General features: G+C 44.1%; 1 protein-coding gene across 1 annotated transcript in view; it reads right to left on the bottom strand.

Annotated features, from left to right (window-relative positions):
* LOC125293162 overlaps positions 1-23,747 on the bottom strand; it is a 47,509-nt gene extending 23,762 nt beyond the window's left edge. The window contains exon 1 of the mRNA XM_048240887.1: positions 20,528-23,747. Within this exon, the coding sequence (XP_048096844.1) occupies positions 20,528-21,042 (515 nt within the window). The 5' untranslated portion in view covers positions 21,043-23,747. The remainder of the gene's footprint in view (positions 1-20,527) is intronic.
* Between the last annotated feature and the right edge of the window lie 492 nt (positions 23,748-24,239).

Here is a 24,239-nt window from a genome sequence, read left to right as displayed (position 1 = left end):
ACAAGAAAATGCACAGTATGACACTGTAACAATGTAATGAGCAAGAAAAGCAACCTCAGCTGGGATCAGCAATGAGAAAGATGGCTAAGGAATGTATGTGTGTCTTTAGATAGATAGATAGATAGATAGATAGATAGATAGATAGATATATAGATTGATAGATAGACAGATAGATAACCCTAGGTGAAAGCGACATAAGGAAGGTTGTGTGCATGGGTATGTGTATAGGCCTGTGTGTGTGTGTGTGTGTGTGTGTGTGTGTGTGTGTGTGTGTGTGTGTGTGTGTGTGTGTGTGTGTGTGTGTGTTAGTGTGTGTGCATGCATGCATGTGTATCTGAGGAGAAAGAGGTAGGTGTATATGAGAATGTTTCTCTGTGTGCTCACTGAGCATCTGTGTACATGCTGTGTGTTTGTGTGTGAGTGCAGCCATGTTTAAAAAACAGCAATGAGCAGATTACGCAACAAGCCTAATGTGAGCACACTCTGATGGAATGAGTTTACCCCTGGGGGAGGGGGGCGGGGGTTACCCGGGCTGAAGATGAACCCCCCACCCTCCCCGAGACCTCATGAGTCCCTTAGTGCCACAGCATAAACACCTGCCTCTCTCTCTCTCGTTGGCTTGCTGACTCACTCGATCACTCATTCACTCACATATTAATTCACTCACTCGCATACTCTCTCGTTCACTCTCTCCCCCCTTCAGTCACTCATTCACTCACTCAGCACTGCTACCCCACACGCTCTCTGGATCACTCAGTCACCATATCTACAACACCCAGGGATTTTGTTGCTCATCTGTCCAGATGAATTTTTTAACGCTCTAGAACCCTCAGAGTCCAGGCAGTTTGGTGGCTGTTTAGTATTCAGCTGTTTTGGCTGCTGTTTGCATCTGTGATGAGCACACTTGGGCCCTACAGGTGCCCATGAGAGGTTGGAAATGGTTCTATGCTGAAGGGTTTTAGCATTTCACACCAGAATCTTGCACCTGTACAAAGTATTACACGCATTTGTATATATCCTCTTTCACAAATAATACTGTATCTCACCAGACAGTAGGCTACTAGATGAAATATACTGCAGTATAAGGTATATAGCATGTCCTGTGTGCACTAATGCACATTCTCTTGAATGTTGTGCACTTAGAGAAGTGTATGCTTGGAGGGAAGTGTGTGTGTGTGTGTGTGTGTGTGTGTGTGTGTGTGTGTGTGTGTGTGTGTGTGTGTGTGTGTATGTGTGTGTGTGTGTGTGTTTCTGTCTGTCTGTCTGTGTGCTCATGTGTAGTGAAGTGTATTCATCAGGTCAGTTTGTCTTCAGACAGAGACATCTCACACCCCATTGGCTCGACTCTCTGAGCGCCCTGTCCACCACTGTGTGCATGTAGCTGAGGCTGTGCTTTCCAGAGGTTGCCGTTGGCGTCTCAGTGAGAGACTGACTGAGAGAGAGAAAGAGAGAGAGAGAGACTGAGACAGAGAGAGAGAAAGAAAGACTGATAGACAGAAAGAGAGAGATGGCTCTTAATGGCCCTTGGCCTCTGTCCTACTCCAGCTGCTCTGCTCTCTGGGTGGCTAAATACACCCTAGAATACCGTGACATGTCATGGGCTGTTTCACTGTGATCCTGGAGCTTGCAGTATTGAATTCACATGGTCCCAGGTCCTCATGGTGTTGACCGTGTTGCTATAATCAGCAAGGATTGTGAAAATATGCTCATTATGTAATTTACGTTTCATGTCAAGTTAAACATTATACTTGTTATATCAAGTTAAACATTAAATTGTAATGACAACGTATGTTGAAATAGCACATAGCACTGTTTGCATTGGGAAAAGGACATGTTACGTCAGTATTCAGAAATTGTTTTCCTGTGTTTGTTTTCCCAAGTGAAAAAAAAGCTAATTACCTGAGTTGAGCTGACTCAGCAGTATTTCAATTTGATCCAAAGCCTAATTTTTACGGAGTAAGACATTCCCTTTGAAGTCAATCAGATAAAGTATTGTGTTGTCAAATACACTTACTTTTTTTCCCCCCTATGTATTGTGCAAAAATAGCTGAGTCTGTATGCTGAGTGTGTGTGTGCGCGCGCGTGTGTGTGCACGAGTGAATATCTGTGTGTGTGTGCGCGTATGTTTGTGTGTGTGCACGTGTGCATTGAAAAAGATTAATGACATTTTGTGTTTGGGTGAAGTAGCTAATCACACTGCCTCTGCTCCCTGTGATCTCAGTTTAATCCTCACTCTTTGAAGCTTAATGAACCCAGACGGTTTTGCCAGATCGCCCGGCCTCAGATAGCACTTTGCTCAGTAACAGAACCCATCCCAGATCCGGAACCTGATTAGACCCGGCAGCCCGCAGCTATTTGAGGTGTGATTGATGATTTAATCAGCTGGTGGTTATCGCTGCTGGATTACTGTAGTCCAATCGAGCGAAACGTTGTGTATGCTGCTCCCACCTACTGTCTCACCTGGACGAATGGCTGGACTCTGAATGAGAACAGAGAGCTGAGAGAACAGAGAGATACGCATCACAGCAGAAGTGATAACAGAGGACTCACCACCAGGCTGGATGCAAAGAGAGGGCATGGAGAGAGAAAAGTGAGAAGGACAGAGAGGGTGGAAAGGAGACAGGGGGGGGCATGAATAAGAGAGAAAGAGATTAAATGTAAAGAGAGTCAATGGACAGAGAGAAAGAGAGAGAGAGAGAGAGAGAGAGAGAGAAAGAGACCAGGAGGGGAGGGGAGTGAGTAAGATAAAGGGTAAAGATAAAGAGAGAGTAGAGATGGGCAGACCTAGAGAGGGGCAGCAGGGAGAGGTAGAGAAAGTACATGAGGAAGATGATAGAGAAAGAAAGAGGAGAGAGAGAGAGAGAGAGGTAAAGGAGAGAGCCAGTGAGGGTGAAGAGAGATGGAGAGAAGGAAAGAGGGAGGGATAGAGAAAGGAAAAGAGAGAAAGAAAAAGAGGCAACAGGAGGTGAAGAGACAGAGTAAGTGAGGGAGAAGAAACAAGGAGAGCGAGAAAGAGAGAGGGCGGAAAAGAGAGGAGAGGATGAGGGGGTGAGAGCGCGAGAGGGACACAAAAGTAATTTCAGCTCCTGTGAGTCATATCTGCAGCACAGGGAGAATCACAGCAGAGACAAAGAAGCAGAGGAGAGAGAGATGAGAGAGAGAGAAAGAGAGTGAGAGAAAAAGAAAGAGAGAGAGTGAGAGAGAGAGAGAGAGAGAGAGAAAGAGAGAGGGAGATGGAGAGCAGGGAGGGAAGAAAGAGAAAGAAAAACAGACAGAGATTGTGTGTGTACATGTGCGCACAAGTGTGTGTGTGTGTGTGTGTGTGTGTGTGTGTGTGTGTGTGTGTGTGTGTGTACATGTGCGCACAAGTGTGTGTGTGTGTGTGTGTGTGTGTGTGTGTGTGTGTGTGTGTGTGTGTGTGTGTGTGTGTGTGTGTGTTTGTGCATGTGTGTGTGTGTGAGTGTGTGTCCTGTATGCCTCTGCGCACATGAGAGAAACTGTCAAGCACTGCAATAGAATAAACACTCTTTCCTTTTGAAAGCAGGCCCTCCTAAACCGATTAACTGAGAAATCTCAAAATTGCCCACACACTCTAGACGTGTGTGTGTGTGTGTGTATGTGTGAGAGAAAGAGAGAGTGTGTGTACTGTAAATGTGTGTGTGTATATGTTTGTGTGTGTGTGTGTGGGGAGTGGGGTGGGGGTGGGTGGGTTGATTTGTGGCTCCAGTGTTAAAATCTAGCAAACTTGCACGCTGAACAGACCTTAAGTATGCTATGCAATTCACTGTGGACTTTCATTTGGCAAATTGCATGCCATAATGGTATATGCCTTCCTAATGGAATTCTAGTACCACAAAATAATATATTCCACTGTGAAATGGAGGGAAAGTGTGCTAAGAATGGAATTGGAGGAGGGCTTTTTAAAAAGAGCGCTTTATGCATACCCCCACTACAGTACATTTCACATTCAGTGCAGGCTAAGAGGGCATGGGTTGAACAGTCTTAACATTTCCTTCAGCTAAAATCTCCTTTAGTTGGTTTGTTTTCTTTGGGTAGCACTTTCCCCTCTTGCAGTGAGAGTATAAACATGGAAAGAAAAGGTCATCCAAAAGGTTAAAGACCAAGCCAAGCTGAAAGAAAGGACTGACAAATCATGCATTATGCTTATGAGCTCAAGACACCGTAACCAACTGCAGACTCAGAGCCTCCTGAAGTCCAAATGCTATGTTAGTCAGTCTCAAACCCACGCCACAGCTGAGAGAGACACCATGTAATGTGACCCATATACTGTAATTTTAAACCAACGCTGTCAGTGATAACTGGACCATGTGCACCCCCCTCCCCCACAACCAAGGAACCATTGCAGTTGTTTCAATACGATTGACGACCGCAGACATTATATTGCATGCACAACATGTCACGGCTCATCCTCACTTTTTCATAGGTTGAGGCCTGTTGTGTTCTTCACTTCACAACCAACAATCAGTGGACACCAGAGTAAAGTAACAATGTCTTTACTGGGTTAAACTTCAGCATTCATTTTACAGTCATTTACTATTATAGTAACTATTGTATCAATGCGCTGCTTAGTACTATATCAAATGTAGTCATACGCATTAAAATATAGTTCCCTTAATATAACTAAAAGCAGATCCCATATCTATTCAAACATAACAGTATAAGTATATATACTTTTTTGATCCCGTGAGGGAAATTTGGTCTCTCCATTTAATCCAATCGGTGAATTAGTGAAACACAAACAGCACACAGTGAGGTGAAGCACACACTAATCCCGGCGCAGTGAGCTGCCTGCTACAACGGGCGGGCGCGGGGAGCAGTGAGGGGTTAGGTGCCTTGCTCAAGGGGACTTCAGCCGCGGCCCACTGGTCGGGGCTCGAACCGGCAACCCTCCGGTTACAAGGCCTAGGAGTGCTAACCGGTGGGCCACGGCTGCCCTTTAAACAAGGCCTCATTCCCACACTCTCACCATAGTCATTATTACTGGTCATTTGGAAAGCCAGTAGGCCGGTTTACTCTGTCCTCACCTAAACCTTCAGTTCTACCATTGGCCCATGAGAAATCTGTCTGGGATCTGACACTGCTCTCTTCTGCTGGGGATTTTTCGTCATTTATCCCAGACGCTGTTGCCGACCTGCAGCCAACCCACACACTGAGTGGCTGACACTGGCTGTCACCTAAATGGACAAATTGGGCCAAATTGAGGGGTTTTTAAGGAAAAGTGAAGCTTTTTGCACTTCCCAGTCCTGATGGATAAGACTTCATTGGTTTGCAATTACTCTGGTGTGAAATTTGCTATTTACACCAGATCATACTGAATTATAAATCACTGTGACATGCCATCACAATTATACATAGAGTATAAACTTTAGCCTGCATGACATCGAGACACATATTTATGTTACCTCTGGAGTGTTGGTAGCATAGTGGCTAAGGAGCTGAGCTAGCATGCAGTAGCCTGAATAGTTGTGGGTTTAAGTCCCAGCTTTCACAGTTGTGCCCTTGAGCAAGGCACTTAACCCCGAGTTGCTCCGGGGACAATGGCCCTTGTAATATAAACAACATATGTACAGTATGTCGCTTTGGATAAAAACGTCTGCCAAATATAAATGTTATCGTATGATTTCAGCTCTGTATGCTGCAAATTTCTGATTAAATGTCCAATTTAGACTACTAGAAGAAGTCATCTCTGAAACCAGTGCTAAGAGGGACTTTGCATGCATGGGTCTCTCTTATGGGGAGTGTCTGTGGCTTTGGAAAATATCTCTGCATTTGCTTGCTGATGAGTGAACTAAGTTAGCTTTAGACTGTTAGCTAAAGACACCCAACTTAGCTTTGGATTACCGAGTTAGACATCTGAGACATCTGAGTTAGCTTTAGACTACAAGGAGTCAAAGTGAGTGCAGTTTTGGAGGCATGTCTGAATCATCAGGATCCCTGAGGATAAGTGCAAAGGATTACAGACCAGTGGCTCCTCTCATGGCTGGCTACTGAGTGGTAGAGGGCTCTAGAAAAGACTTCTCCATTTGCGAGTTAACAGGCTGACATGACGAGGCAGCCTTGCGCTACGCCTGCAGGCATGCAACGCATAAACAACCCCACCAAAAAAAACAAGAAAGAAAAAGGAGGGGGAAAAATGGAAAATGAGGGGAGACTTCCCTCCATAGTAGCCTTTTCCATGGCCCATTTAGAGCTGAATTCATCTTCTGCTGTCATATAGGTTTATGGACCTTTACTTACATCGCCTTTGTTATGAATATTTATAGAGGAAGATATATTGAATATGGATGTGTTATGGCATGACATCGAGTAAGAGATAATATCGGTTGCAGTTGTCACTCATAATAACCCAACCAACTGTAAAGGCTCCAACTCTCCTTAGAATCCTCCTGGGTGTGACAGCAAACTAACAATAGTTAAACGGCCTGTTGGATGTCGAAACGACAGGGAAGATACTAAAATGCAATGGTCTACAAATGGTATGCAGCATCATTTGCATGCTGATTCATAGATAGTAAATCTTGGTGTTGGTTTCAGAGAAATCTGAAGTTGGTGCAAAACTTTCACAGTTACACTCATGTAGCAATGAAACACACACCACTGCCTCATGTCATGTGCAAACCTGACCCAGCTGTCCAGAGTCTCAGCCATACAACCCTGACACCAAAATATATTATAACATGGATGTGCACCAAGTAAGCGACAAATCAAACTAAACCTAAACATTCAACCAAACATTAAAAAGCTGATACGTATATGAAAGATGTTCACCATGCAACTTAACAGCTGACATACACTATATAGAAGATATTCATCATACATTCCACCCGATGCTAGATAGTGAGATACAGAATGCCCTAGAGAATGCCAAGACTGTTCGGCATCACTGGCTAAAATGGTTAATAAGGGATTGACCATCATTAAGTCAAGTATGAGACAGAAAGACATTGAGAGAGAAAGAGATAAGAGATAAAGAGAGAACGAGAGATAGAGAGGCAAAAAAATGAAAAGCATAATTTACATTCGGACATATGCTTCATTTCCAGAGGCTGTCCAGAGGATGTGTTGCATTACAAATTAATTTCACTGGCACCAAATGCCAGATTTACACGGAGCATCAGCAGTGAATGGCCCAGGGATTATAACAGCCCAGTGCATCCTGTCCTAAAGACTAAACACTCTCCCACTGCTGCCCTGTACAGATAGGACATGAGCCTCCTTGATGAACAACTCTGAGATTATGAGTCCAGTGCTGTACATCCTTTCTAACAGACTAAACACACACAAAGTCACAAATACACCTCTAGCTCAAAAATGAAGAACTCCAGGGTTAAGACATTATTGATTAATTTATCTAATTCTCTTACAGTATAGTCTAGATATACCCTGGAAATCCAGAGTTCTCGCGAGAGTAAATTTGAATTTGCTCAGCGAGTGACTCTGGCGACGAGTATTGATGCTCATTACCTATGCCCCTGAAACTGAGCTGCACCAATTACATCGGTGTATCTGATATAGGTGGGCCAGAGGCGAGCTAAACACATGACGACAGTGCTGTGACGTCGATGTCCAGAAACATTGGTCGTAGTGTTATCCAATTGCAGTGATATTTTCAAATGCATGCTTGGTGCCGCCCCTCGAGTTGGGCCATTTTTATTACTCGTAGCCAGACCCTTAATCTTTCGGATTGGGTCTGGTCCTTCAGGCTAGTCTAGATATACATTTCCATTGATAATGATTACTGGGCATTAAACCCATAGCCTTCGTGTTTTAGGTCTGTTACCAGAGACTTTCTAATGAGGAGACACAGCACTCAAAAAATCCTCCATAGATATGCATGAGGTTAGTTTGTAACGCCAATATGGCAGTTGTCTACACATCCCGCCCCTTCCACGGCAAAAAAGTGTGAATATATTGTACCAATTATGTGGTGTGTTGTGAATACATCGTGCCAATCATGTGTTGTGACCTTGCCGCTGGAGCAAGATTGGTGTTGTGAAGCCTACTGTAGCACACGCACATTTCTGCCGAAATAGATGCCCAAAAAGCATTACAATATGGCCGCCGAGTGGAGGGACTTGTCTTAAAAGGACTTTGCTGTTACTCCACCAGTTAATGTTCTGGAGCAGCACAAACCAGACAGGAATGTGTCTTATCAACCAACTGCTAGACACTGTGTTCTCTAGGCGCAGACGCTGACCTGGACTTGAACCTGCAAAGGGTGCTGGGAATGTGAAATAACGCCATAACTGACGGCCCCCATCAGTGCTCCATATGCTACTCACCCTGGTCACACTGTTCAGGGGAATTCTGTGACCGGCTGGGATGGACAGAGAAACAGCATTAAGGCTCATGATTTCAAAACAATAATTAGACAATAATGGACTAATCATTTAAAATTGTTTTAGCTTAAAGTGACAATGGCTACTGTACTGTAGTACATTACATTGCCAGATGGTTCAGTTTAATGACTTTATTCTTCATGCTGACAACATAGGGTAATATAAATATAAATATAATGTGTTAGCTGAATTCGACAATATTTTCCATTTGTTAAGTACTTACATCGGCAGATGAATATGTGCATACTGAATTTCATAAAACATATAATTTGTCACATACGGAGACAAGGGAGACAAATGAGCTTTTTAGTTTGTGCAGTACTGTGCATTAACATCTGCTTGATCAATACCTATCTCAGGAGTAGAGCATGAGCAAGAGAAAAAACGAGAGAACACAGAGGAAGAGAAGGCACCGAAGGGGGACAACAGAAATAGAACCACCTGAAGGGCTGAAAAGCAGGCTCTCTCTCTCTGTTTTTCACACTTTGTTTTCTCTACTTCCTTCTCTCTCTCTCTAACTCATTCAGTCTCATTCCCTCTTTTCTTTATATCTGTCTCTCTCTAACTCATTAAGTCTCTCTCTCTTCATCTATCTCTCTCTCTCTCTCTTTTCTCACTCTTTTTTTCTCTACTTCCTTTTCCCTCTTTCTTTCTCTTTCTCTCTCTCTCTAACTCATTCAGTCTCTTTCCCTCTCTCCTTATCTCTCTCTCTCTTGCCATCTCTTACTCATTCACTCTCTCTCCCTCTCTCTGGCTTGGAGTAAAACTGCTCACAAACACTGTGTTGTGTTTGTAGTGCCTCCCTCGCCCCTGGGCCATCCAGTCACACCACTCAGGTCCGTTTAGTGATGCATGGCTTCCATTCTCCTGTCCTTTCCGCAGAATTCCGCTCCGCTCCGCACCAAGGGGGCCCTGCGATGTCTACCAGCCCCGGCTGGGACCTCGGTGTATACGCTGGAGCCCGCAAATGTCTCTAAGCCCTGTGACTTCAGTACAAGCTGCACCCTCTGCTCCCTTTCTTCTTTTGCCTTGTACTGCCAATGGCAGAGCGCATTGTTGGGGCTACGTGGTTCATGTTCACGTTTGTGCTTGTGTAGTATACATCTGGTACTATTGTGTATTTGTGGTTTGTAGGAAGTGTGGTAGGAGACGTCTGATGTTGTGATGACCCCTATTGTAGGGGTTTCATGTTCACGTTTGTGCTTGTGTAGTATAAATCTGGTACTGTTGTGTATTTGTGGTTTGTAGGAAGTGTGGTAGGAGACGTCTGATGTTGTGATGACCTCCCTTGTTGGGGTTTCATGTTGTTGCTTGTGTAGTATAAATCTGGTAGTATGATGTAATTCTGGTCTGTATAAAGGGGAGATGCTCTACGGACAGGTCCTCTGTTAGACCTCCGTTGTAGGGGTTTCATGTTTGTGCTTGTGTAATATAAATCTGATGGTATGGTGCATTTATAGTCTGCGGGCAGGGTGGATGTGCTAAGTAGAGGTCTAATATTAGACCCCTATTGTAGGACTTGCATGGTTGTCCTTGTGCAGTATAAATCTGGTGCTACGGTAAAAGCACTTTTATACTCACAGAATGCTTTACTATTTCATTCCTCGCAGTCAGCCATTCACTCACACACACACACACACACACACACACACACACACACACTCATACACTGATGCCGGACACACCGGAGGCGCCAACCTGCATAGTGAGAATTGTGTAGTGTATCTGAGGTCTGTAGGACAGGTGGATATGCTAAGGAGAGGGCTAATGTTAGGGTGGGATGGGGGCAAGAGTGTGTGTGTGTGGGGGTTCTCTGGCCGGTGCGTAGAGTACACAGCAGTGATTTGCACCTCCCAGGCCTGCAGTAATTAAACTCAGGTCACACTAATTAATTGTACCCCGCTTGGATACAACATAAATGCACACACACACACACACACACACACACACACACACACAACACACATACTCACATGCTTACACACACACACACACACACATACCCATACACACACGCAAAACACACACAAATATGCCCGCACACCCACTCACACACACACACACACACACACACACACACACACAGGGGAATGCATGTGCACATATCCACACTTATACACTACCATACAAACGCTCCTAACATCTAACAAGATTAGTAGTGTATCAAAAGCTAACCTCACAGCATGCACTTCTCCTTTACACACAGTCAAGATTAGTAGTGTATTAAAAGCTAACCTCACGGCATAGCCAGCAGCTATATGCAGCAGTGGTATGACGGTAGTTTATGCCTGTGTCGGTAGAATACTCTCTCCCCCACGGTGGGTGGTGCTACATGGAGGTATCAGGTCGTCTTTATAAAAACAGTGTTTTTGTTGTTTGGGAAAAGTGCAGTCTTTTTTATCTGTAAAGCAGTAATTATGCAAGTGCATCTGCACTGCTGTAGATTACTTTTGCCAACTCTCCCTGAAGTGCTTCTTCTGTGTGCAGTCTTTGTGTGTGTGTGTGTGTGTGTGTGTGTGTGTGTGTGTGTGTGTGTGTCTGTGTGTTTATATGACAGACATAATTTTAGCGGTAGGCTACGACCCTGAATATTTGAAGTAGGATATGGATTCACTTAACTTGAGGACAAAATGGGACAGAGACCCCAGTGTGTGGTGTGCAGTGAATTGCTGGCACATGAGAGCATGAAACCATCAAAACTAAAATGCTACATGGAAACAAATCACCCCTGTCAAAGACAAACCTGTCAAGTGCTTTAAAAGGAGTTGAAGGCTTCACAAATGCTAAAGATCAGGATGTTCCAAACAAGTAGGCCTACAGGCACTTCGCGTGTCTTACCATGTATCACACCTTATCCGTTGGCTTGAACACTTAAAAAATATATGTAATATAAGGGTCGCGACTAAATGAACATGGGAAATTGTGGGTCCCAAAGCCAGACCAGTTAAGAACCACTGATCTAAGCAATACTATAAATATCCTTTTGTAAAACTATGTTTGCAGTGTGTGTTAAACTCTCAATTCCCCAGGAGCTTGAGTAACTATTTGGCTATTGCGTGGCCTCTGAATCTCTTCCAGTGACCTGGCTGAGAAGCGAACTCATTTGGTCAGCCTTTCTTACCACACATGCTTGCTCAAATGATAATTTCAAATGATTTACCAGGTGATGGTGTGGGCTGGAGCAGTCTGACTGTGCACAGCTTATAATGGCTGCTTTCGTAATAACATAGTCAGACCACAGGGCAACAATTACAACATTACCTTCAATTACATCAGAAGTCAGTGCAGAGACAGATGTGGCCCTGTGATTGCCACAGATTACACTTTCACGTGTGCCATTCAAATTTAATGATGCTTACAAATGCTAGTTAGGGTGACAAAGGGGTCACCTACAGACAGCAGTGTTTCCCATACATTGACTTATTTGTGGCGGCCCACCACAATATCAACATTGACCACCACACAATGATTTTGCATGTTGTACTTTAAATTGGATGGAATTCGTTCATTGTAGAGATACAGTATGTGCACCTTTGCACAGCCTCTCCTTGTCTCTCAACAAACTTACATGCATGTTTAAAGAAAACATTAACAATCCTGCAATTGTTGTCATAAAAGTCCACTGGCTCAGTCCTCAACGGGTACATAAGGCCAAGGATAATTTCTACAATCTCTCTCTGTCTCTCTCAAAAAATCTCTTACATATACATATATTATATGTAAGAGATAATGGACGACACAGCATTCGGTTAACAGAAATGAATGCACTTTCGAGGTGTTAATGCGGCCCCTGATGCACAGCGGAGGGGCCATTACACCTCATAAGTGCATTATTATAAAATCAATGTTTTACTTAGACTACTGCCATGTAACTGAGCTAAAAGCCACCTCAGTCATATGTTACAAAGATGCTTTGCTCTGAACGTCTGTCAGATTGCTATTTTATAGCTTTGATGCAACGTAACAGTTCATTTAACCTTCAGGAGTTTGTTTAATTAATATACAAGTGTGATATGGCCAAAAAACTGGAGCTACTTCATAGGTATGCAATTAACATAAAAAATAATTGACGTTCTAATCACTGCATCGTAATAGGAAATTTAACCAAGCAGTGGTATAAAAAGGCATATAGTACTGTATGTCCTGTATATCTTATCAGTGCTCAGCTGTTGGGAAAAGGCGACCATATAGTATATACCGTACAGGCATATGGCATGCCCTGTATGTCTGATCAGTAGCATATAGAACATATACCATATAGTATGTCCTGTATGTCTGATCAGTAGCATATAGAACATATACCATATAGTATGTCCTGTATGTCTGATCAGTACCATATAGAACATATACCATATAGTATGTCCTGTATGTCTGATCAGTAGCATATAGTATATATCGGCATATAGTATGTCCTGTATGTCTGATCAGTACCATATAGAACATATACCATATAGTATGTCCTGTATGTCTGATCAGTAGCATATAGTATATATCGGCATATAGTATGTCCTGTATGTCTGATCAGTACCATATAGAACATATACCATATAGTATGTCCTGTATGTCTGATCAGTAGCATATAGTATATTGGCATATAGTATGTCTATATAATCTGTTCAGAGCTCAGCTGTTTGAGAAAGGCAGCCATGCCGCCCACTGTGTGTGTGGTTGGCACTGAGCTGCGCTCACTGGCACACAGCTGGGCCGTGGGCGTGGAGGGCAGCAGAGGGCATGGGGATAAGAGGGTAGAGATGCTGGGAGGCTGGCACAGGCTGGCACAGACGGGCACTGGGGATCAGAGTCAGTTAAGAGCATCTTCAACACAGTCATTAGCACCTCACCTACTCCACGCACCTTCTGCTGTTGAAAAGAGAGGGAGAGAGAGAGAGAGAGAGAGAGAGAGAGAGAGAGAGAGAGAGAGAGAGAGAGGGAGAGGCAAGGCTCAGATGAAGGGGTGAGGAGAAAGAGAAATGAATGGGAAAGGTGGAGGTGATGGAAGAAGGGAAGGAGAGAAGCTAAGGATGATATAAATAAACAGAAGAGAGTAGTAGGTAGTCATGGAGGACGGGAATGAGAGTGGAAAATAGGAAGAGATGGGAGAGAGAGAGAGATGGAAAGGGAAATAGAGAGAGGGGTAGAGACAGAGATACAGAGGTAAAGAGAGAGAAGGGCATGGAAAGGGGGAAATATAGAGAGAGATGGAGAGGGTGATATAGAGAGAGAGGTAGAGAGAGAGATTGAGAGGGTGATATAGAGCGGGGTAGAGAGAGATAGTGAGGGGAAATATATAGAGAGAGATGGAGAGGGTGAGAGTGACTCTCAGTAAGACTCCCTTTAGAGGAGAAAATGATAGAACACACACACTGATTCACCATCTGTTATCGGTGCAGTGATGGAGAGAGAGAGAGAGAGAAAGAGAGATGTAGGCAAAGAGAGAGACATAGAAGAAACTAAGTAAAGGGCAAGGGCAGAGAGAGAGAGAGAGAGACTGAAATCTTGCATGGAGGGGATGGGGAGACACATCCAGGAGAGGGAAAACAGAAAAAGGACAGGTGAACAATTCAGCACCATGGACAGGGGATGGAAATGGTGGAAAAGCACTACCATAGGTAAAGAAAAGGTGAAAGATTCAGTACCATGGATAGCAAAAGGTGAACAATCACTACCACCTAGGTAGAGAAAGGTGAAAAATTAATCACCACAGAGAGGGAATGGAAATGTGAACAATCACTACCACCTAGGTAGAGAAAGGTGAAAAATGCAGCACCACAGAGAAGGGTGAATGGAAGATAGCATTAGTGGCCAGGCACGGTGGGGACAAGAGGATTGTGGGTCAGCGAGGTGGATGGAAGTAGCGAGGGAGCGGCTAAAAGCGGACACGGAGAGCAAAACGATGTAAAAAGCCACGCTCTTCACGGCACACCGCCGTCAAACACGCAGGATGCCTCCTAAAAGGAAGAGCATCTTAAAATAGCATTATTGAGAGGGGACAGGGGAGAGGTATCTCTGAGAGATGGAGTCATTCGGCTACCAAGGAATGGAGCCAGAAGAGGGATATTTATACTCCAACTGCCTCTCAGATGCTCCAGAAACTAGAGATATTTGTAATTATGTACACTGATGTGTGAAGAAAGAAAAAGAGAGCAAAGAGAGAGAGAAAGAGAGAGAGAAGAGAGAGAGAGAGAGTGTGTGTGCTTTGATGAGATTAGCTTGAACCGAGGACAAAATCTTTGGATTACTCTTCAATTGTGAGATCCTAAGTGTTCTTGAAGCTGGGGGCTTGTGTCGCATGTTTCCTCAATAAGGCAATAAAATGAAGAAGGATCACATTAACATATGGAGAGGCCTACTGAGAGGAAAAGTAAATCCACACACAATCAGGCAGGAATTAGAGCACCCATGGCTGCCTGGCCTGCCCATGCCACCACTATCTCTCTTACTATAGGCCCTCTGAGGCAGCAAGCCATTGAGCCCAATGCTGAACACCTACACGCTCAACTAATGTGTGTTACTTACTAATGACTAACCAGTCCTACGGGAGACAAGCGTAGGAGAGGGGGAGGAGGAAAGAACAAATAAAGAAGTGGAAGAAAGGAAGAGAGAGAGAGAGAGAGAAAGAGGGAAGGAGAGAGAAAGAAAGGTGAAGAGAGAACAAATAAAGCAGTGGAAGAAAGGAAGAGAGAGGATAGAGAGAGGGGGGAGAAAGATGAGAAGAGAGAACAAATTAAGCAGTTGAAGAAAGGAAGAGAGAGAGGATAGAGAGAGATAGAGAGAAGGAGAGAGAAAGAAAGATGAGAAGACAAGAACAAATAAAGCAGTGGATGAGAGAAGCAGAGAGCAAAGCAAGGGGGAGGAATACCAAGGGAGAGAGAGAGAGATATAAATAAATAAAACAGAACAAACAGTGAACACAGCAGTGGAAGAAAGAGAAGAGAGAAATTGAGAGAGGGAGAGGGAGAGTGAGAGAGTGGGAGCGAGATTGAGAAAGAGAGAGAGTTTGACAGAGGGAGAGAGATTGAGCAGAGAAAGAGACAGAGATTGAAGGAGTGTTATGACAGAGATTGAAAAGAAACATGACTGAGGGCTTTCTCAAGCAGCAGGGTGATGTAGGAGGAAAAAGCACACACAATGTGCTAAAGAGACAGGGGAGGCTCAAATACCTTGTGTGTGTGTGTGTGTGTGTGTGTGTGTGTTTGTGTATGTCCTTGTAATGGAACCGAGCGGAAGTTACCATTAACGAATGTGGGTGTGGCCAAAGAAGCAGAGGCAGTAGTGAAGATGGACAGTAATTTATTATTCGGCTTGGCTCGAACAACCAAGCAGAAGAGTCCATTGAAAAATGGACAGAAAAATGTTAATAATAATCTTCCAAAATTGCAATATTGAACCAGTATGAAAAATCTGCTTTAGCATCTAATCTTGCGAGATTAAACCAGTATGAAAAACCTGCTTTAGCTTCTAATCAAAATACAGCAGCATTGTACCAGTCATAGTACTCACAGTACCCTACACATCACATAGGCCAGAAAAGACTCACATCAGACTAGACAGAGGGGAACATATACCTGGTGGCCAGCACCATTTAACATAGACAGGTAAACACTAAACAATCAATTAACACACAATAGACAAGACAGACCCTGGGCCACAAGCATAAATATATATCATGTCACTAGCAGAATGAGCTAAATACATTGTTAAATAATAAACTTGGTTACATGTGGAAAGACTAATCATCGATGCGGCTTGATCAGTTCCGTCTCGAAATACCCCACAATCAGAGTCCGTCTACGGAGAGCCTCCCCACTCTCTATTAATCCCATACAAACCGAATTTGGCTGCAGTTCACCAGAGTTCACCTAGATGGCGATTATTATGGCGAAGTCCAAAATACATGGGGTCCTATGGATCTACATGGCTACATTTATTGTTTTCACCTATTTAACAACTGAATATCTATTTTTCGCAAAATAGATATGGATTATCAATCAAAAGTGAAATAATCTGGGAGTCATGTCCTTTCGTTTTCTTACAGGTTGGGTCGTTGTTGCCCATAACACGCTAGCATTGATGCTATTGCTATGCTATGATCATGCTAATGAATGACGTCATTGACACGTTTGAAAGGCTTTTTAGAACAATTAAGTGACTTTAAAAAATATAATACTCAACCAAGTGTATTGTCTTTGCCTCCCCTTTCGAATACAATATTCAAATTACTTGAAAAAAAATTCTATCCCGAGAAAAGTGGATTTTGAGGGGTACAGCTCCATAGACCTCCATTCATTCTGGACTCGCCCCTAGATGCAGTACCACACCGGAAGCGTTCCGAGAGTGAAGGTTCTCCCCTTATTAGACATTCTCTGCCACAATCAATTAACCTAATGGAACGGCCCAATACCACCCGGAAACAATAAACAGTCCATGCGATCCAGTCAGCCCTCCTTTGCCACCGGACCTTCAGAAGCTGGAACGAGAGGACGCCATGAACGCGAATCGGTAGCTATCGGTTGACAAACATTCAAACGTATGTGTCTAATTCAGACAAACAATAAATGTGCCATCATTGCCAATAGCTGTAGCTAGTGTTGTGTTGTTTCTTACACATCTTAAAAGTGCTAGCCACAAAGCAATGGCCCGTGTACGAGTGTGTGTTGTGTGTGTGTGTGTGTGTGTGCACAAATATCAGCTGATGTGTAGAGGACGAGTGCTGACAGTTCACCAGTCATGTGCGGTCGTAGCTAGACCGTCACAGTCCTTAACACTAACTAGATGTACCGCAGAGCGGTACAAAATATGACCGCTGCCCAGTCCAGCACATTTTTTCCACAAAAATAAATCACGCTGAAAGGCCTATATGATTCTAACTGTCTCACTAAATTGCATTATCCACACTCAATTCTCACTGGTATCTGCTAAACAACAAGTAACAAAACATGATTAGTTCATAGATTTCACATGTAAAATTCATTTTATACAACCCCACCCCCATCTTGCCTGTTCATAATTCTGAGAATTAAAATCAAAATTCTTGAATTGTGTGCATGTGTGCGTGTACACGTTTATGTTTATGTGTGTGTGTGTGTGTGTGTGCGTGATTGTGTGTTTGCCTGCGTATGTGTGTTTGTGCATGTGCATGCATGCATACATATGTCTACTGTGTGAGTATGTGTCATACGTATGATTACTGTGAATGTATGTGTGTGCGTGTGTATCTGTTTATGCACATGTGTGCACATGGAATGGGTTAACATGACCCCTGGAGGCAAACATACGGAAAAAATTGGTCATCCTAGGCCCTACGGTTCTCAAGATATTCACAGAAAACTGTGTCTGCCCTACCCTCCTTTCGGGGGTCCAGTACAGCGGGGGGGCTACAGATCAAAACGAAAAACGATGGTTCCATGCTATCCATGTGGGGTTACATGCCCACCAAGTTTCGTGTACTCTGTGTCCCGGGAATCCTTGTTGGTGTATGGTCACTAAATGTACACATAAATTATTTTATTGTAAGGCCCCCCATGAACGAAAGTTCACAAAACTTGGCATGCATTCGGAGGGTGTCATAATGATCCTACACATTTCGTGCAGTTTTGACCATGTCAGCCAGAGATATTGTGATGAAAACACCTAATTTTTTGCTTTTTAATTTTTAACTAGGTGGCGCTATACATGAAATAAGTGGTAATGGGATGGGTTGACATGCCCCCTTAAGACCAACATACAAAAAAAAGGTGGACCTCCGAGGCCCTACGGTTCTCAAGATATTCACAGAAAACTGTCTCCGGCCACCTACAGGCCAGTTGGTGTCTAGTAACATAAATTAATTTATTGTGTGGCCCCCCATGAACGGAATTCCACGAAACTTGGCGTGCATTCAGAGGGTGTCATAATGATCCTACACTTCCAATTTCGTGCAGTTTTGACTATGTTAGGTCACAGATACCTGCGATTACAACACCTCATTTTTACTTTTTTGTGTTTAACTAGGTGGCGCTATACATGAAATGAGTGGTTATGGAATGGGTTGACATTGCCCTTTGAGATCAACATACAAAAAAAAATGGTCCTCCTAAACCCTATGGTTCTCGAGATATTCACAGAAAACTGTGTCTGCCCTACCCTCCTTTAGGGGTGCAGTCCAGCGGGGGCTACAGATCAAAACGAAAACGATGGTTCCATGCTATCCATATGGGGTTACATGCCCACCAAGTTTCGTGTACCCGGTCTTTCAGTGTCGGGAATCCTTGACGGAAATTTGGACATGCAAAAAAAGAAAAAAAAAAAAAAAAATCTGACTAAACCTACAGTATATGACCCCCGCTTCGCTGCGCGGCGGTCATAATAAGAACTTTTAGAAGAATGGCAGAAAAATGGAAAAATGGCATTCCCCCTACCTCAGAGAATCAAACAGCTCTCATAATACAGTTAGCCACCAGTAGAAAGAAAGCTCTTCTCATGATCCCCTGCAGCATAGGATACATGAAGATGCATAGCTAGATTAGGCTAATTGTGCCCATATTTAGCGGACAGATTCTGAAGATACCCAACCTGGCATCAATGTAGCATTACGTAACACGTAACATGAGCGATATCCCAAGTCACAGCCAAAGACATCCCTGTCAGCAAACAACCTACACCTCTAGATACACCTCTAGAATAATGGAGCACTGCTTCTGTTTTTAGCAATATGGACTGACTATGTGTTGTATCTAACAGTTAGATCAAACACAGGTGCAAATCCACAACTGAGCCCCAGGCACCACTCTTCATCATCAAAGCAGTGCGAGTTGTTCTGATGAAATGACCAGGGGGTGGACCTGCGGTTAACACAAGAGAGCAGTTCAGTATCTTTATACAAGCGCGTTCTGTTGTTCCCATGGCACCTGGATTTACCTTGTGGGGATGGTACATTATGACATCACTTCACCATGGCAGCAGTGCAAGTAAAACAGAGTTCCTGCAGGCTACTATGGAGGGTCTCAGGACGTGTCATTTTCAACGAGATGGCAAACATACCATAATGCCACCACCCCATGCTGGCACTGAAGCGTCAAATCCCCCCAATCTGACGCGTGTCACTAGATGAGTCACTGTATCGTGACAGAAACCAGATTGCTGCGAATAGGTGGAGCATTTTGCTATTTGTTACACTACTGGAGAGAACATGGAAAATGTGTTTTTGCTCTGATTTACACTGTACAATGTACACACACACACATACACTTTAACACATTTCTCTCTATCTCTCTCTCTCTCTCTCTTACACACACACACACACACATTCACACGCACAGAAACAAAGGTAAGGTAAAAAAACAAACAGAGTATTTTTGCATCCTACTCCTACAAAAGTGTATTTGCAATGCAATCAGGTTTTCACACACACACACAATACCTGACCTCTGTGCAAAATCGCTGCACTTACTTTCATTAAAGCACACCCACTCACACGCGCACACACACACACACACACACACACACACACACACACACACACACACACACACACACACACACACACAGAAAGAGAGGAGCAGCACATCCTCTATCCACTCTCTTACAAACACACACACACACAATCAGATGCATAAGAGAAACAGCCCACACACAGACACATTTCACTGCCTCTGTGTTCTTCAATTCTCAACTCCTAGCAAAGTGAGCACTGATTAACCACTGCATTCAGCTGAGCCCAGCTTCAATGTGACAAGCACATCATTTGAAACAGCACTCCACTGGAATATTGCAGGTCATTACCACCACTGTGACATTCTGAGGTAAAACCAGGATAATGTAAAGAAACCCAAGGGGGAAAGACACCAAATAAGTTTAGTTTGTACCATCTAGTATCCCCTGAATATGAGAGACAAAGAGAGTAAGAAAGAGGCAGAGATAAAGAGAGAGAGAGAGAGAGTGTGTGTGTGCGTGTGTGTGTGTCTGAGAGTGAGAGATCTGGAGCGAAGTAGAAAGAGACAAAGAAAGAAAGAAAGAAAGAGTTAGACAAAGACATAGAGAGAAGGAGAGAGGGATAGAAGTGGAGAGAAGATGTGCAGAAGACACATTTGGCTTCCATTCTTATGACTAGACTACAGAAGCATTTGCCCGTCGCCATGACAAAGAGAGAAGAGGAGAGAGAGGAGCAGGATATAAGATGGGACTCTTACTGTCTGCGTGGTGTGGGGGTGGTGTTGGTCCCAGAGCTGTCAATCCGCTCCAGTCGTCCCCGCTCCCTCTCCACTGGCGCCGCCCCACACGAGAGCCCGCGGGTCAGGCGCGTGTGGCTTCGCCGCTCACGATTCAGCCCAGTAGGGGGCGCTGTGGGAGCAGAGGGGCTGGTGGCAGTGCTACTACCACCAGTGCCATCGTTGCTGTTGTGGACCGGGCCGGCGCCGGTGTTGGTACCAGTGCCTGTGGAGGAGGAGTGCAGGGGCAGAGAAGAGGGCTGGGTCAGGCTCTGGTCGGTGTGGTTCTGGACGGGGCCTGAGGTGGGCTCAGGACAGGGGGGGTCGCGGTCCAGGCGCAGGTCCTGGTTCTCCTGGTTGACCCGGTCCAGCTGGGTCTCGAGCTCCTCGATGCGGCGGCGCTGTGTCTCCAGAAGCTTGGCCTGGCTCTCGATGATGTTGTTCAGCTCCAGCAGGTACTCCACCGCACGGTTAGGGCTCTCCGGGCTTGTTTCCATGGTCACGACCCCGTTGCTAAGGGGTCACCCGTGGCGATCACTCTTGGGGGGTTAAGTCCCCCCCCCACCTGACCAGACCAGTGGGGGGGAGAGGAAAGGAATAGGGTCTAAAGAACAGGTGAACGTAGGAGAGTATGTGTGTAATGATGTTCTTCTTGCCTACCACTTCTATCTCTGCTCTGACTTGAAATAGGAAATTACTCTTTAGAAACCTCCTAGACCCTCCACAGATTGTTATAAATGTTTACGTACTAAGTTTGGCACCTGTTTGAGGAGTCTAAGTCTGTAGTAGGCCTAATTTTGTGTCAGTCTCACAATATTGTTAGAGTAACATTCTGGGTTTTGCCTGTAGTTCCAGTAGACAGCATGGTGTGTCCCACAAGGACCCAGTCAATTTTCAGAAAGTATGAAAAGATTTCATCCTAGAGGACAGGATAATGGGTTGGCCGTGAGAATATGGAAGTAAGGTCTATTACCTCCTCTTGCATACTACTTGAGCTTAATGGAACCCTTATAGCTATACAGCATCCTTGAAACCTGCATGCAAGTCGCCTGAACACACAAGTGTATGATGAAAAATTAACGGCGGTGGCTCAATCGTGCAAAAGCGTGGGTCTTTTCAGAGCAATCCTTCATGTACCTCCATTTTACAATACGACATCTGATGCAATAGAGTCAGTACCGTCAATCGGTGAGAAGTCCATAGACATGACACCCAAGAAGAATTCAGATATTCAGAGAATTCATAACTCATGCCAGATACCCTATTCAAAAATGTGATTATCTGCCTAGGTAGGTGTGCAGAGCGCTCAGGTGTGATAAAGGTTAGGGTAAATCAAGTGCAATTCAAAATCAAGTCGCGTGAAAAGAATAAAACATGGTTAACAAAAATCCATTCAGAAAACTACGGAAAACAAATGGTTAGGGGAGAAACCAACTTGGAAAAATCTTCAAAAACGGAAGGTTTTTCAGTAAGTAGAATTCTTTCAAATTGTAGAACAAACAGTCCATGTTCTTGGCCACTCACCCTCTCCTAAAACTGACCACGTTCCTTCCTCTCTTCCTCACCCCATGGTGAACTTCAGCACAACTCAAAAGCTCAGAGTCGGGGATTGGTGCTTGTCTCCTCCATCCATGTAGTCCCTAAATGGTAGACATCTACTCAGACTGATCACTCAGTTTTCAACTGATTTGAATCACGCGTATTCACGACAGCAAAATTATTTAGGTTCGTCTCGAGTGAGACTTCTCCTGGAGCATCCTTTCTCTCACTGCACGCGCGTTGTCAAAATGACGCTCTTCTTTTCGGGAGCTTCTGGATGTAGAGCGTGCGACACGCTGCTCATCCTTAACTTGAGAACCGTGACGATTTGATTAACCTCGAGAAATCCGAGCAGAATCCAATTACATACGATTCATGATTTGACCGCTTTTTCACGCACATATTTCCATAACTGAAAACAGCATAGATGGATGCGGGATTCAAAGTCATCAAAACAGACTATTTCATTTAAAAAATAAGTCCGGCTAATTCTCTAACTTCTGTCAGATCCCCTTAATCATTCAAAGCGTTGCAATGGGACCAGTTGCAGGCCATGCTGAGTGCGTCTGCGTTCTTTCAATTTGTCAAACTGCAGATACTGGCATTACTGCGGCTTTCACACCACTGGGTATTGCACTGAAACACTCGAAGATTTCCGTTCGCACTGAAATACGCACACAGATAAATCCTTAAGAAGTAGCGAAGCAGGATCTTGATATCTGAACAACAGTATATTTTTCGTGACAGGCGCACGTTGCAAAGTTTACCTAGGTTACTGTGTGAGCAAACGGCTGAGAAACGCAATTAGGGGGGAAACGCTTTACGCACACATAATTTTCAGCTGAATTATGTCACTTCAGAATAAAAAATAGTCCACTTGCCTCAAAATCACTGAGATGCTTGTGTTTACATCTTGCAGAGCGTTCAATTTCTGAAGAAAAAAACTGGTTAAAAGTTGTCGTTCGCATCGATCTGACGTTTTCGCGGTCACACTAATTTAACTCATGCCAACCTGTCACATTAAGTTCATATGGGTTTTATATACCCGTCGCCAGGTTTCCGCTCTAGCCAATTTACCAGTGCAATTTCCCCATCGAATATCCATTAAACGACCGCGTTCAAAGCCGTCGGAGACTTGAATCATCAGAGAGGGGTGACAGCTAAGCAGCGCTTCTTGCACTGCGGCGCGATCAGGGAACTGCCATTTTGCCTCTCACGACAAACGCGCTCTCCTCTGCTCATCTTTCTCTCTTTCTCAGCGCTTCAGTGCGCACTGCACGAAACTGTCTCTCCCCCTCCCCTGCCTGACTCCCAAACTTTTTGAGCCTAGTCAACTGCTTCTACCAAACCTTTATTTTTTTTCATACATACGCCCACTCTCATTCATGCATATAGGCCTACTTTGCTGAGGCGGTGATTATCATTCTCCAGATGAATAAATCCACACGCAGGTTTCACAGCATTTTAACGCTAGTAATGCCTCACCTCAAAGCTCGAAGGTTCTTCAGCCAGTGAACCTGCATTAAGCGGAGGAAATAGGGCTACTTTACGGTGGATGCCCGAGTCAAGCACGTGCTACAGAGCTTCGTGCCCAAATCGTGTTTATTAAAGTATGCAAATGCGGTTGAGGAGTTGATTCCCTCTCATGAATCTATGCCGAGTCCTTGCCATCCTTTCACTCAGTTGTGATGTAATCACTGCAATTGCACAGACAGATACGCAGACTATTTAGAGAGTTGTGTGAGTGTGAACTTTAAACTCGACTCGCTGCTGCCATCTACTGTCAGAGACCGGAAATATATCTGACTACTACATCAAAGTTTACAGTAAAATCACCACTGCTTTATATTCACATTTGGTAAAAACGTAAAATTACTTAATTGATTTTATTGTAAAAAATAACAAGCACAATTCTCCCATGACTTAAGTGATTCCACAGCTGTGTCACAAACCATGCTCAGAGGAATTCTGGGCTATATCTTTGACTCAATCCCTTGTGCCCTAGTTTACTGCAGAGGATGGATTATGTGATTTTAGGCGATGCAACAAACTACACAGAGGCTCCCTTTTGACTGACCCCAGTCAGAAAGAGCAAAACTAAGTGAGAAAATATGGTCTGTAATGTAGTTAACAAGAATAAAAAAAACTGTGATCT

This window comes from Alosa alosa, chromosome 4 (genome assembly GCF_017589495.1).
Source record: "Alosa alosa isolate M-15738 ecotype Scorff River chromosome 4, AALO_Geno_1.1, whole genome shotgun sequence".
NCBI classification, from domain to species: Eukaryota; Metazoa; Chordata; class Actinopteri; order Clupeiformes; family Clupeidae; genus Alosa; species Alosa alosa.
This window is presented reverse-complemented; position numbering and strand designations above follow the sequence as displayed.